The sequence below is a fragment of the Danio rerio genome, chromosome 3, assembly GCF_049306965.1.
Source record: "Danio rerio strain Tuebingen ecotype United States chromosome 3, GRCz12tu, whole genome shotgun sequence".
Lineage (NCBI taxonomy): Eukaryota > Metazoa > Chordata > Actinopteri > Cypriniformes > Danionidae > Danio > Danio rerio.
Genome location: NC_133178.1, coordinates 21,988,848 through 22,004,482, shown reverse-complemented (window position 1 = coordinate 22,004,482; position 15,635 = coordinate 21,988,848). Strand labels below are relative to the sequence as shown.

General features: G+C 36.2%; 1 protein-coding gene across 6 annotated transcripts in view; it reads right to left on the bottom strand.

The window, feature by feature from the left end:
- ppp1r9ba (protein phosphatase 1, regulatory subunit 9Ba) overlaps positions 1-15,635 on the bottom strand; it is an 87,120-nt gene that overhangs the window by 70,472 nt on the left and 1,013 nt on the right. For 2 of the 6 annotated variants that reach the window (XR_012400946.1, XM_021473525.2), the window contains exons 1-2: positions 8,398-8,518; positions 5,329-6,726 (exon numbers count right to left, since the gene is read on the bottom strand). Coding sequence is in view for 2 of the 6 variants with exons in the window: in XM_021473525.2 (XP_021329200.1) it covers positions 5,329-6,666 (1,338 nt within the window). In the remaining 4 variants the exon portion in view is untranslated. Of the gene's footprint in view, positions 1-3,283; positions 6,727-8,397; positions 8,519-15,635 lie in introns of those variants that run through there. The other 4 variants (XR_012400947.1, XM_073944358.1, XR_012400949.1 and 1 more) reach the window with 3 other exon arrangements.

Sequence of the window (15,635 nt, the reverse complement as noted above, 5' to 3'; positions counted from 1 at the left end):
GATGATGAACTAATTTATTGCTTTGTTTGTCTGCAATGATAAATGTCAAATGCAGTAAAATAAGGTTTTAAAAAGTTATATTCTTTTCATGTATTATTTACAACATTTACAACTAGCATTTTGCTGGCATCACTTTTCCTTGTTGCAATGATTTGCTGAAGTTTTAATCATTATATACCTAATTTTAATGATACTGACCTAAGAAAAACCTAAAAAATTACTTTATTAGGGTAATGACCAAAAAACAACTTAGTGTATTGCTTTAGTGTTTGTTCGGAGTAAATAAAAGTTTTAAATAAAAAAAGGATGATTTGAAGCTGTTTGGACAAAACTGTGTGTAGGTATAGTGTGCCCACAGTCATATTGGGCTTTATATGAAGACAATAGGTGTCTTTGTTAAAATTCTTAAAGTTAAAATAGAACCCAAATCCCTACCACTTTGAGGCCCATTGCAACGTGACATAGAAGGGCAGTTTTCTCGCCCACCAAATTGATTGACATGTATTAACATGTCTCCACAGTAACACGTGTAATCACATCAACAAGACAGGACGTGCGCAAAACAACTGGGATTATAAGATCTGTTCAGCTCTCTCTGATCATCAATTGTCATCAAATATTATCAAGAATGAGTTTTACAAGTTTAAAACGTTTTTTAAAAAGTGCATGTTTGCGATTTTACCATCTTTATCACCACTAAAGCTGCTAAATCTGCATATCAGTACAATTGTAAAAGATTAAGCTTCAATCCCAGTTTGTAGATGTTAAATCAGGTTTATTTTGTACATTAATAGAATGGATATCAATACAGCAGTGAATATTAAAGTGTATCTAGTTTGGAGTGCAAAGTTAAACGCGCTGCTTTGTGTCTGTGTGTGCGTGAACTTTGTAACAACATTGTGCGTGACTCATCGTTGCAGAAAGGCTTGCATTAAATCCACAACAAATTCATCAAATAATCCTTGGGAAAGTTTTTACTGTAGCATTTCTCACAAACGTTACGTGAGATCTGCTTCCTTCATGTCTGTCACTGTGCTGTTTATCTGCGCAGCCGAGGCGGAGATTGAGGCACACCCTGACAGGCACGTGGGAACAGTGGGCGGGGAGAACTGGCATGAAAGGCACAGGCCACAAAAACAGCTATATTGTCTTCAAAGCATAAAATTCCAATTTTCTGAAGGGTATAATAAATAATCTGATGCGTGTTTTGAGCTGAAACTTTACAGACACTCTCTGGAAACGCAAAAGACTCGTCTTAAATCTTGAAAAAGGGGAAAAATATGTGCCCTTTAATGTCAGTGTGGCAGTCAATAGTGAGCAATTGCCATATTAGAATTATTCGTTACATTACATTAAATTAAAAATGCAACTGAATTTTAGTAGCTATTACCTCCATTTTATAAAATGTTAAAGACTTTTGTTGTTAATGAGTTATTTGTAGGCCCACACGGAATCTGCACATGCAGAAATCCCATCCCCCAGATTTTTAGGCCATCATTCAATCTTACAATCTTACAAATTACTTGTGTAAATGAGAGTAAATTTATATTTATTCAGATTTTAGATTAATAACACTAATATTACTGACTTATTTGAAAGTTTATTTGATTTATCTACAAAACAGTTTGTAAAGTAATATTTTCTGTCTTTTAGTTGACTTTTATATAGAGACGTGCTTTATTTACCAAATAAGTGGATCTAGATGAATTTGCATTGTAAACATTAAATAAAAGTTAAAAAGCTAGTCTTTAATTTCATACATTAAGGTTTTAGTGATGATAATACCAAAATCATTCCCCTTAAATCAACAGATTTTTTATTACAAAATTCTCTGCAGAAATGGCAAAAAACGTCCACAGATTCTGTCTGGCAATAGTTATTAGGTAATTAAATTCCTTAAAATTAATAACTGCCTTTGTAGCGACTATAGTTGAATTAACTGATATTAACATGCGAAAATGCGTCGCCTATTAAGTCTCCAAGCATTTTGCGCTATGATAAACAACCATCTCAATACAATGATATGAATATTTGGTCACAATTTATTTTAATGTACAATTCAGACCATTAACAAACATTAGCTAAGACTTTTAGCTCAATGAACTACTAATTAGCTGCTTATGAATAGTTAGTAAGTTAATAGTAGGGGATGTTAAATGAGTTCATACTTTAGAAGTGCTAATATTAATAATAGGCGGGTAATAAGCAGATAAAATTATTAAAAGGTGATCTAAAAGTTTAAATAACATATCATTTTTGAAGTGTTCACAATATATCAATATTGACCATATGTATTAGCAAGATATATTGAATATTGGTGTATGTCTATTTGCTACCATATCCATGTTGTTCTTTAAATATGCCATCTCAATACTGAGAAAAAAAATTTGTGTCAGACACAATTGTGCATCACAGGGCAAACACCCCTAGCATCAAATCCCCTTGACGTCAGTAAGATTACATGGCGTTCACTTCAGATACAACATGCCTTCATTATTCCTCCAATTCCCATGCTGTGAATCAAGCACCTGCAGAACAAAAGCACCTTGCAGTTTTGGCTGCAGTGCATTTGAAACGACTTTGCTCTTTGCGGCCCACATGACCAGTTTAAAACTATTCTGTTCTGATAGTGTGGGTCATTATATGAATGTCCCATTGTCTCAAGAACACAAAATCAGATGAGAAAGCCGCCAAAAACAGAGAGAAACACGACCATGTGACTCTCATACAAAGGACACTGTGCACCACCTGACTGGCCATGCAGTCTGTTAGTGCGAACTGAAAGCGGTCAGCAAGAGAGAGCTCTTGAAGCTGCAGAAGTGGGCCGTCAGCAGCTGGAGAGGGCTAGTGGTTTGAGTGTGCAGTAGCAAAGTGCTGACGGTGCCCAGATGTGTCTCTGCTAGCAGTGAAGCAGTGCTCCTTTTATACAGTACCCATGTCTGAGCGTTTGCAGAGACAGAGGCATCTACTACTACAGCATCACACAAATAAGTAATATTTTCCTCAAAGAAAGGCAACCTTTAGAGACTGGCTTCATTTCTCTTATTCTCACATTTGACATTCTGCCCATCCATACTTCAATCTAAAAGAGTAGCTACAATAGGCCTGGGTAATATGACCAAAAATCTTATATGATGATGATAATATATATCACGATATAGTAACATTTATATAAATTATATATATATATATATATATATATATATATATATATATATATATATATATATATATATATATATATATATATATATATATATATATATTTGCTATATGTAAGGGATTTTTTATTTTTTACATTTTAAAGTAAATATTTGGAAATGGACTATGATCAACTTTGTATGTACTATGATGTTTTTTTATGATCAATGATTACAAAAAATGATATTACTAAATAAAACACAAAATGTAAAGATTGTAAGTAAGTGAGTAAGTAATGTGTATTTATATAGCACATTTATTGTGTGCGGCCATACACCCAAAGCGCTTCACAATCATGAGGTTGAGGGGTCTCTACACACCACCACCAGTATACAACATCCACTTGGATGATGCAACGGCAGCCACAGGACAACAGCGCCAGTGCACTCACAACATACCAGCTATAGGGGTAGTGGAGAGACAGTGATAGAGTCAATTCGGTGGAGGGGATGATTGGGAGGCCATGATGGGTAAGGCCCAATAGAGGGAAATTGGCCAGGACACCGGGGTTACACCCCTACTCTTTACAAGAAGTACCAAGAGATTTTTAATGACCACAGAGAGTCGGGACCTTGGTTTAACGTCTTATCCTAAAGACGGCACTCACAGACAGTATGGTGTTCCCTTCACTGAACTGGGGCATTAGGACTCTCACAGACCACAGATTGAGCGCCCCCTGCTGGCCTCACTAACACCACTTCCAACAGCGACCTAACTTTCCCATGTGTCCTCCCATTCAGATACTGGCCAGGCTCAGCCCTGCTTAGTTTCAGTGAGTCATGGGCTGCAGCCTGCAGGGTGATATGGCTGTACTTTCAATATTACATTTTTCTGACATGCTAAGCAAATGCTGAGAATGCTGCTCTGCATGTTTATGTCTGGATCTCCATAATGACATGTAATATTGCATTTATATAAATTATGAAAAAGTATTACAATAAATAACAAAATTTGACCTTATGATATACAGTCGAAGTCAGAACAATTAGCCCTCCTGAATTCTTTTTTAAATTTCTGTTTAAAGGATATCACATTTATTAACATAATAGTTTTAAATAACTATTTTTTTGGTCCCACTTTATATTAGGTGCTCTACTATATACCTGCATATACTATATACCTGCAAAATATAAATAAAAAATACAATGCACTTACTGTGTTCACTATGTATTTAAGAACACTTGTGGTGCTCTTGAGTTGGGATAATTAATTAATTACAGATATAATTACATGCAGGTATTTAATCAAGTATCAGTACAATGTAAAAGCATGTATTTACACAATAAGTGCATTGTAAGGAATTATTAATTCCGCTTTAAGTACATATTAATTAAGGCCCCTTAATATAAAGTGGGACCATATCTTTTATTTTTGACATAATGACAGTACATAATATTCTACTAGATATTTATCAAGATACTACGATTCAGCTTAAAGTGACATGTAAAGGCTTTACTTGATTTATTAGACAAGTAAGGTTAATTAGTCAAGTTATTGTTTAACAATGGTTTGTTCTGTGCTACCTTTAAAAGAAAAAACAAAATAAAATAAAATAAAATAAAAATCGTTTCTCAGAGATGGGTTGCGGTTGGAAGGGCATCCGCTGGATAAACATGCTGGATAAATATGCTGGATAAATTGGTGGTTCATTCCGCTGTGGCGACCCCGGCTTAATGAAGGGACTAAGCCGAAAAGAAAATGAATGAATGAATGAATGAAAATTAAAATTGCTTAGGAGGGCTAATATTATTGACCCTGAAGTGACTTTTAAAAAATTAAAAACTGCATTTTTTGTAGCCAAAATAAAACAAATAAGACTTTCTCTAAAAGAAAAAATATTATAGGAAATACCGTGAAAAAATTCTGTTAAACATCATTCAGGAAATATATGAAAAAGAGAAGAAAAAAAACACAGGAGGGCAAATAATGTACACTTTAACTGTATATCGACATATTGCACAGCTCTTAACTAAAATGTCCCCTAATTATTCCAGTAGGCCTTAAATTTCTGGAATATACAGTACATATACATGTCTTAAATAAAAACTCTTAAGCCTCTCTCAAGATAATGCACTTCATTTCGCAAAGTGTCTTTCCATTCTAGCTATATAAGTTTCAGCCACTTACCTTGATGGGGTTTACACTGAAGCGAATCTTCCTGCTGGGTGGAGGTTCATCTTCCGCAGGCAGTCCTGGGATTTCTGAACAGCTGGATTCAGGTTCGTAAGCATCATCATCCTCAGCTTCCTCATCGTCATCCAGCTGACTGCCTCCGGAGTCCTCCCCGATCCCGCTGTACGCGCTGATATCCACCAGGTCTGCCTCAGAGATATCCTCTCGGTGGGATTCCTCCTCAGCACAGGCCTCTTCAGTTTCCTCCTTTTGTTCTGAGGGATCATGGCTGCTTGTGGCCTCCCCGTTTTCCAGAGAGGCGTGGACATCCGCTTGTACCAGCCTGCTGCCTGGATCTGGAGAGCCTGGTTCTGAATTCTCCCCTTGCTTGGAGTCACAGCCTGATGAATTCAGGATCTCCTCTGACCTGGATATATTATCCGTATTGCCAGAAGCTGTATCCTCGGATGGTTTGCTATTGGATGCATCAGGTTGGCTGCTTGTTCTGCTTTTCGGACTTCCAGGAGCACCTGCTTGGTCTTTCGCCTCGTTATTCTCTGTCGGAGGGATGCTTCGTGCCTTTTTGGTGGCAGTCTTGGAACTGATTCCTTCCACCTTGGTTGAGGTAGAGGCTGCCCCATGAGAAGGCAATGGGGAAGTTGAGGACGGTCGTGGAAGGCTGTTGCGCTGATCTGCTCGCTCAAACACTGCACTCAGCTGGCTGACAGTAGGGGACACTGCATCTGCGGGACAGTCCCCTGCATCCAGCCGGTCCAATGACTCTGTGCTTCCATTGAAGCGAACTACCACGTCCAGACGGCTGTCCTGGAACCCTGACGCTCGCTCTTTCTTTAACAGGATTCGATTAGTGGCCGCCTGTTTCTCCTGCAGGTGGCGCTGTTCAAATATCTTTCGCGTCTCCTGCAGCTTGGAGTATCCAGCGGTTGATCCTCTGGAGCTGCTACCTTCAGTCTTCCCATCAAATCGGCTGACCCGCTCTGAAACAGTCCCGCCGAGTTTAAGCAGCGCACTGTGATCCACATTCTCATTCAGACTGCTTGCTCTGGGGAGGGACAGTCGGACCCCCTGGTCTAGGTCTTTGGGCTTTGACGGATCATCTTCATCCCCCGGAGAACCCATCTGCATGAACATATTCTTGATGCGGTGCACATTGGAGCCGTACCTGCGGCCCCGGTCCAGTATTCGGGGTTTTCCATCCTCTCCATTAGCAGTGACTGGCTTGAGAGATTGAATCCCAGCCTCATACGCGTTCCTGTGCGGAGATGCGCTTCTTGCTACGAGGGTGGTGTTGGTGCTGCCGCTGGCTGCAGATGGGGGTTCAGTCTTCATCATGGTTAATCAAACAGCAGTAAAGACAAGCAGAAACAGCATAGCCTTCTGCTTCTCCTCTTCCTTATGGCACGAAGCAGAGGAGGCAGCCATCAGGATCAGTCCATAATAGCATCCGCAAAACCGAGAAAAGAAGAAAGCATGAATAAGACATGGAAATAGCTGATGGATTTTAAAAGGGATAAAAATATTAAAAGATGGCCTCTTTGAACACTAATGCTGCACGTTTAAATGCATTAACATCTTTGCAGTAAATAAAAAATGATGGGATGAATGAATTAGGAGGAATCCCTTTGTACTTTATAAAATTTCCTCATTTGTAAGTCGCTCTGGGTGAAAGGATGTAAATCTAAAATATTAAACTAAACGACATGCAGACAGATTGTGTTAGATTTGGTCTCAGAAGTATGGTTCATACATAAAAACAGTTAAAAGTAAAAAAAAAAAAAGTTAAAGTAACGAGACATTATAAATTAAAAAGAGAATAAAATGCTTTAATAGCGTTTTATTTATAATAAATTTAAATAAAATTGTTTATATAATTTATATAAATCGTAACTGCAAATCCACAATACAAAAGACTACATTTTAGTGTTTTTGAGCATTCATTGACAGCTCTGCCATAGTCTCTCAGATGTCACAGGGTGATAAATCCAGAAAAGTTAAAATGATGCCTTCTTTAACTTAAATTAAAACTAAAGTCAACATAAAACTGCATCAAAAAGCAAGAAACAAAACCAAATATTTCAATAATCAACCATCAAAAGAAAATATATATGATGCTAAACATTTCCGCAATTACCTAAATTGAATTTCCTCAATACATACTTTCATGCATAGCTATATCACATAAAAGTGCATTCAAAGCTTTTCACAAACACAAATTACACTTTTTGGCAGATACAATCATTTAAATGGGGCTGACAGCTGTGCTTAGGAACATGGTAACCTGCTTCTAGCTGGTCTAAAAAGATGGCAGACCATCTTAGACCAGCAAGAAACAATTAGCTTAAGGTGGCCAAGCAGATTTTCACTATATGGCATCTGATTAAAGAATCAGCTTGAACTGAAAAATAAACAAGCAGACGCCAGCTTTCATGTTGCAAAACGCAGCTCCCAGCCTAAACTGGATTTTCCAACAGGGCTGGATCTCTGAAATTGATCTTTCTGTCAGATAAAGGAAGTCAGATAATGAACGAAACTGTAAACAGAGGCACGGGAACATGAAAGAATGAATAGTTATTTCATGTGTATATAAAAACGGTGCACAATTCCATGGGAAATACCATGCATACTGGCATGGACAGACAGGCTTTGTTGTGATCCCATGCTGCTGCTGCTGATGCCAGTAGATTACTTATCTTGGCAGCATGAATCCAGCAGCCTTTAGGAACTGAAACATCGGCTGCCGCTTTAATTTCGCCGTATTTAGGGGCGTCCTAATGTGCAGTACAGATCAAATCCCTGATTGAAATCAGAAAGTGTAAGATATGTTTACTGCGCGGCTGACACTGGTCAAGGAGTGTCAACAGATTGAAGCTGCAGCCTGTCAAAACATCACATTAGGACCCTGCGGAGCAGCGGCCCGCGCTCTCTGCAATGATGCCTCGACTCGGCGACGTCGCTTCCTGCATCCTCTACCGTCCAAATAACGGTTCTGCCGTTACAATCAAAGATAACGAGGAAAAGCGCGACATGAATGGTCTTGCGCTTGCCTCAGAAACATGCACGTACCTTGTGTCTCGTGTTCATCGAAGACTCCGTCCTTTAATCAACGCAAAGCCCTTTCCTTCGCAAATCCATTGTGTCCACGAGCCGCTTTCGCCCTCTTGATTTCCCCCCACGAGCGTGTGACGCGCCTGCCCCCTCCTCTTTCTCTCTCTCACTCACTCACACTCTCTCTCACACACATACACAGCAGCTTCGCAGGTTGTTTTATTCCTACAAGCAGTAATCAATACGACATAATAACGCTGTCATAACTGAACAGTTTCTCACAGTAGCAAAATACAAATCATAAAGATATATAGATAAAGGCAAATAAAAAAGAATAAATTTAATAAATATATAATGTATAAAATATAGACTGTATATATATATATATATATATATATATATATATATATATATATATATATATATATATATATATATATATATATATATATATCCCTAACCTGCCAAGTTAACCTAATTAACAAGGGGGCTATAGTTCAGGTGGGCTAATAATTCTGACTTCATCTCTGTCTGTGTGTGTGTGTGTGTGTGTGTGTGTGTGTGTGTGTGTGTGTGTGCATGTGTTTTGTATTATTTATTTGTTTAAGAAATAAATATTTTTTGTCTAATGTAAACACGTTATAGATCTATTTATTTTTATACCTATATACCTTTTGTTTTATTCATACTTTTCCATTTCCTGTCATATTTAGGCTAGTTTTATTATCTATTACTAAAACTTTACTATATGACACATTTATTTTTTTTATTTTTGACACCACATGCATTGTTATTGTAAATAAATTATTATAGATCTTTGTAGAGTAGCTATATGTTAATTCTATTGCATGGTTTGTGTTCATATTCCTTATGGCAAACTAAAAGGATGTGAATTTTTATTTGCTTATTAAAACTTTACCTTTCCATTTTGCAAAATTATTTATTCACATCATGCTGACTGCCAATAAAGATAGATAGAAAGATAGATGGATAGACAGATAGATAAATGTATAGATAGGCAGGTACGTAGGTAGATAGATAGATAGATAGATAGATAGATAGATAGATAGATAGATAGATAGATAGATAGATAGATAGATAGATAGATAGATAGATAGATAGATAGATAGATAGATAGATAGATAGATAGATAGATAGATAAAGAGATAGACAGACAGACAGACAGAAGTGGAAAGAGACAGACAGATAGATATCAGATATCTTCTGAATCAAACCCCTGCAATGCGTGAAGGCCTACAAGAAGACACACTGACCCATTTTGGACACATTTGTTCCTCTCTACAGTCGTATAAACGCTAGTGTGTAGAGAGCGACACTGTGTGGTGAGTTTAAGAAGTTCAGATCATTACTAACCATCGGACAGAGACTGTAGCCAAGACGCCAGTATGGAATCCCACACCCTGGGGAGTCTTTGTTACACTTTCAATCTGTGATTGTGAAAACCGTGTCTGTGGGCAGTGGGTATGGACTAAAATGAAGTGGGACAACCTTTTCAGCTCCATTTGCATTGCAATTTGACATGCTGCTGCAAAGGATTTTGAATTAAGGGATAAAGAGATTCTTCCTCGGCACATGATGTTTGCACACTGTAAGCACAAAAGACAGGCAGAAAATCTGTGACAATCTTGTTTGTAGGTTTGCAGGAAGTCTTGTTCAGGAGCTATGAGTTGCCCAATTATCTATATTAGTTTTGAATACATATGAATTGTTGTAAAGACTATTAATGTTGAAATACTAAATACCTGAAATAGTTGCACAAAAATATCCAGTACTGAGCAGATTAAAACGTTTGCACATTAGCTTATACAATAAAAATGGTAAAAAAAAGTAACAATCCAGATTGTACATACTAGGAAATGTGATTTAGTTTTACATTATATTTGACCTAACTTGTTTGACCTAACCACATGCCAGAAGAAATGTCAATAAAGAAGAGATGACATTGCAGGAAAAAGAAAACCTTATTTTCATTAAAGCTTAGATGAATGCAAGCATTATATACTGTATTTCATAACCCTGATTAGTCATGGCACAACAACCAGTTTCAAGGTTAACCACGATTTGGAAAAGGTTTTAGAACCACTACAATTTTCTGCTATACCATTTCTAAGGTACAGTGCTCAGCATATCACCCCTCACAGATCTCTCTTTTACATTCATATTTTCAATAGGAAGCTATACAATATTATATTTGTGCATATACATTAGATTAGTCAATACTGAAGCCAAATCTGGAGCTTATCTTACAAAATAACTGAGGATAGCGGTCCAAAAACTAGTACAGCCAAATGTATATGTCATAGAAAAATGTCAAATACGAATTTAAAAAAGAGGAAAAAATTAAGAGAAACAGAAAAACTTTAAAATTATGTTAATTGTTTTTGCTTGAATTTAATTGTATTTTCTTTCAATTTCTAAATACGTCTGGTAACAAATTTTTTTTCTAAATAAAAATATCTGTTTATTAAATCTATTTTGTTTAAATGCATCAAAAATACATTGCCTACATTCACTGAGAAATGGAGAAAAGCACTCATTTTCAAAATGGGCTGTACTCAATTATGCTGAGCACTGTATATGTATTTTATTTTGTATATATATATTTTTCTTTTATTAACGAATATTCTATTTAGTTTTTAGGGCATCAGTATCCACATCAAAGGCTACTGGTCAGCTTACAATTCAGAAAACATTTGAAAAGCAAATCGCTGCTGTACCAGAGCACCATCATGCTGTACCAGAACAGTATTACTTTATTCATTTATTCATTCATTTCCTTTTCGGCTAAATCACTTTATTAATCTGGGGTCACCACAGCGGAATGAACCGCCAACTAATCCATCCCATCACTGGGAAACATCCATGCACACACATACACTACAGACAACTTAGCTTACCCTATTCACCTATACCACATGACTGTGGGGGTAACCAGAGCACCCCAAGGAAACCCGAGCTAACATGGGGAGAACATACAAACTCCACACAGAAACGGCGACTGACCCAGCCGAGGCTCAAACCAGCAATCTTCTTGCTGTGAGGCGAACGTGCTACACACTGAGCCACGGTGCAGCCAGTATGACTTTATTTCCAAAGAAAAGAAATATATTATTTAAAATGACATGTTTACTGTTCCAAAATGTATAAAATGTTTTTCAAAATAAAATATATTGTGTTCAATGTGAAAAAAGTTATCGTGTATCACAATACCGTGAAACTGTGATACGTTTATCTGAGGTTTTCATACCGTCAGAATCCTGATAGGAAGAATTTGCAAAAGAAAGCTCAATAACATTTCACTCAAAAATTAACATTTGCTGTTATTTTTCAAATGATTTATTTAAAATTAGGTGAATCAACAAAATTTTTTAGTTTTTTTTTGACAACTCATATTAGGGCTGCAGGATATTGGAAAAATCTGAGATTGTGATGTTTTGTTTCTCTGCTATATATCGATACAAATACAATTTCAACCAATGGCTAGCATAGCTCTATTTAGAAAGAAATCATTCGTTTTGATTGATTAGGGTGATTTTGTAAGGATATGAATTATGTATACAATCCAATAAACAAATTGCAAGCAAATATTACAATAATACAGCAACAAAAAAGCTCAATGAACAGTGCTATATGGTTTTCCATAGAGTCAAACAGTATTCAGGTACAGAAATTGAATAATGAAATGTAAAATAACACTTTATAGTCTTTAATATATTACAGTTTTTCTCAGTGGCTTTGGTGCATTTCCCACAACACTCTTTACATTTGCACAACAGTTCATGTATTTCTCAAAATAGTTACTAATTTGTGCCCATCATAGTAACAGTTTCCCATTCCTTCTAATTAGTACAAACTGCAAAACCTAGTTGATAACCTGCAAAAGCGTGTCACTTGCTCAAAAGGGGTAGCTCATTCCTCAAAAGCAAGTATTGATGTCAATGAAAGTGTCAGTGTCATCAAGATAAAAAGTCCTGACTATGCATGGGCCGGTATAAGATTCTGACGGTATATGATAACCTTGGATATAAATATCATGGTTTTACAGTATGACAGTATTGTGATTACTGCTCTAAATTATATACGTTTTAAATATCTGGGTAAAAAACAAAACATTTTCGCCCTTTGAACACAATATATTTTATTTTGAGAAAATTGTATAATTATTTGGAAAAGTAAACATGTCAGGCGGCTCAGTAATTCAAATGAATCATTGACTTCTGCTGTCCTCAGTTTCAAAAACACTGATTTCATTGCAATTTATAACAGCATCTTTGGATATATTTTCTGCTGGAGATACTGTTTTCCTAAGGAAGTTAAAACAAAATGAAAAAAAAATAAAAAATCTCACACATATCTTAGGAACGGTATAGCAGAAAATTTTGGCGGTTTTGAAACCTTGACTTTTTCAAACCGTGGTATACCTTGAAAACGGTTATCGACCCCGCTGACACCATTGATTATGAATAAGATAGTTAAATGGCTTTGTCATGTTTTCATTATAACAGCTTACTCTACATTTTTTCCAATGGAATAGTCAGATTTTGGAGACACTTCCTGAAAAAGCTCTAGACGGCACTATATACTATTTACACAGCCATTTGAAAACTACAGTAAAGTTAGACGTTACTGCATTTAGTGAGGTATCTAAATATAAGACACTGAAATGTTTCACATTTTACTGGATTTGCTCTTTACAATTCTACTTTATTCACAGCATTGTGCAAAAAAATAAATAAACCCTTATTTACAACAAACATAAACTTCCTTTGGGTAGATCTGTGCACACCTGTAAACAATATTGCAGTACATATTGGAACTGAATCTACAACATACACAGGACTGTGAATCATTCATAAAATTGTTCAATTTAAAGACATTTTCAGGGGGGGAAAAAAGATTAACATTTTTTATAAAATTAGCTTGTCAGATTTTGACAACTAGTTCAACATTTTTGCATGTGGTGACTCAAGTAATGAAATGAGAACTGTTAGTTTTATATATGGAATGACTATTCAGCATTCACAAGTTTAGTTAATTTTGACATGAGCAAATGACATTGTTATAAAACAGCAGAGAGTTGTATGAAAGCAACTGATGCATGTCCAAACGCATTTGCAATTTGTTGGAAGGAATGAGAAACTGCTACTATGATGAGCACAAATGACTAACTGTTTCAAGAAATGCATTAACTGTTGTGCAAATGTAAATAGTGCTGTGAGAAATGCACCAATGTGACAGGGAAAAACTCTAATTCAGTAAAATTCTTCTTCACTAAACTAACAAGTGTACTTCTTTTGTGTACATTGTGATATCGATGCTGAAACAATATATTGTGCAGCCCAAATTAAATGTTTGTCAAATCCGCTTAAATTTGTTAATTCCTCACACATTGCTTTGCATTTTATAAACACAACCAAGCCTTAAAAATACACTCTAGACCACCCCTTTGAGGCTAAACGTGCTTCATTCACAAATGTTTTGTGATATTTCAGTTTAATCTAATTAGCATCTATGGATAGAAACACAGCTATTGATTGATCAGTAAAACTATAGGATATGGCCCTGCAGGAGTTGAATGTACCTAATCAATAGCGTGGTAAATGTAGTTATATATGATGCTGTTATTTTAAACAGTAGAGCGCACCTGGTGACTGGAGGACAGCAAGAGCAGACTGAGCTGATTGAGTCGTCCTCAGAGACTCAGAACAGCTGAACACTGCAGTTTCAGACTCTCTGCTAAACATCTGTGTGACTGCAGCAGAAACACCTCCACTGCATGCCGTCTGTCATCTCCTCTGCTATTAATCTCAAATTTTTCAAATAGCACAAACAGATTCCCATGCACTGGGCTGTTGACTGTGTGTTTGACATTGATCAGATTTAAACAGATCACAGGGTGCCACCTGCTGACATCTGCTGGATAGTGCATGTCTTGGGGAAATCAGAGCACCCGGAGGAAACCCACGGCAACACGAGGAGAACATGCAAACTCCACACAGAAATGCCAACTGGCCTAGCCGGGACTCGAACCATTGGCCTTCTTGCTGTGTGGCGACAGTCCTACCCACTGCGCCACCATGACTCCCCATTTTATGTTCAATAATTTAATTTATGTTCAATCATTTGTAGAATTTATGCATAATTTCAAGTTTTGAATCAATTATTGTAAAGGATAATAACTTAAACTTGCTAATTCTGAAGTATTTATTTCTAAATAACAGTTTTAAGCATAACAAAAATATTAAAGCTTTAGGTTCAATTGGGCTGAGGACAATGTCAGTTTGCACATTTGTGAAGTTTTTAATAAAGAACAAAAATCTGAGAACCAAATATTGTAAATGACATATTCCTTTACAGAACAACTCACAGAAATCAACCATTAGTCCATTGTAGACATTTTTGGGATGAAATGCTTTTATGTTTTTATTCCAGGGACAGAAAATGTACGTTTCTATGATCATCAAGGAGATTTTATCTTGGAAGGTTTGCTTTGATTAAAACAACGTCTGGTGCATCTGCTGTGTTTATAAGGTTCTTATGAATAAGTGTGAATGCTGCTATTAGGGCTGCACACTATATCGTTTCAGCATTGATATCGCAATGTGCGCATTAGCAATAGTTACATGATCGCAGGATATGCAATATTGAGTCTTAATCATAGTTGACTGAAGTTTAACCATAATAGATTGAGAATTTATCATTTGCACATGTTTTTAAGGCCTGTGACTGTGCATTTCAAGAGGGTTTAAAACATTTGGGCATTTTTTTGCGCTTTGCATAATTTTTTGTTCATAAATACTGTTAGACTCACTCAAAAAACATTAAATAGAGCTATTTAAACCACCATGTAAAACTGTATTCATATCGCAATATTATCGCAGAAAAATGTAATATCACAATTACATATTTTTCCAATATTGTGAGCCCTAGCTGCCATCATGTTAACTTTTATGTAATGCTCGGTTATCCATCATCTTCCTTAAGAATTCCGCCAGTAGTTTCCGAAAGCTTTGAAAATATAAAGCATTAAACATTACATAACTCAAACAAGTCTTCTATCATACGTATCTCCTTAAAATATAAAATTATTATTATGGCCAGCTGTATTTATCGATCAAAATAAACTTTCTAACAATTCAAGAAATGTAATAATATTCTCTTTATTCCAGACACTATGGTGCAATAGTAAAAAAAAAGACAGGCAAAACAATACAAACTACAAAAAAAAGACAGTT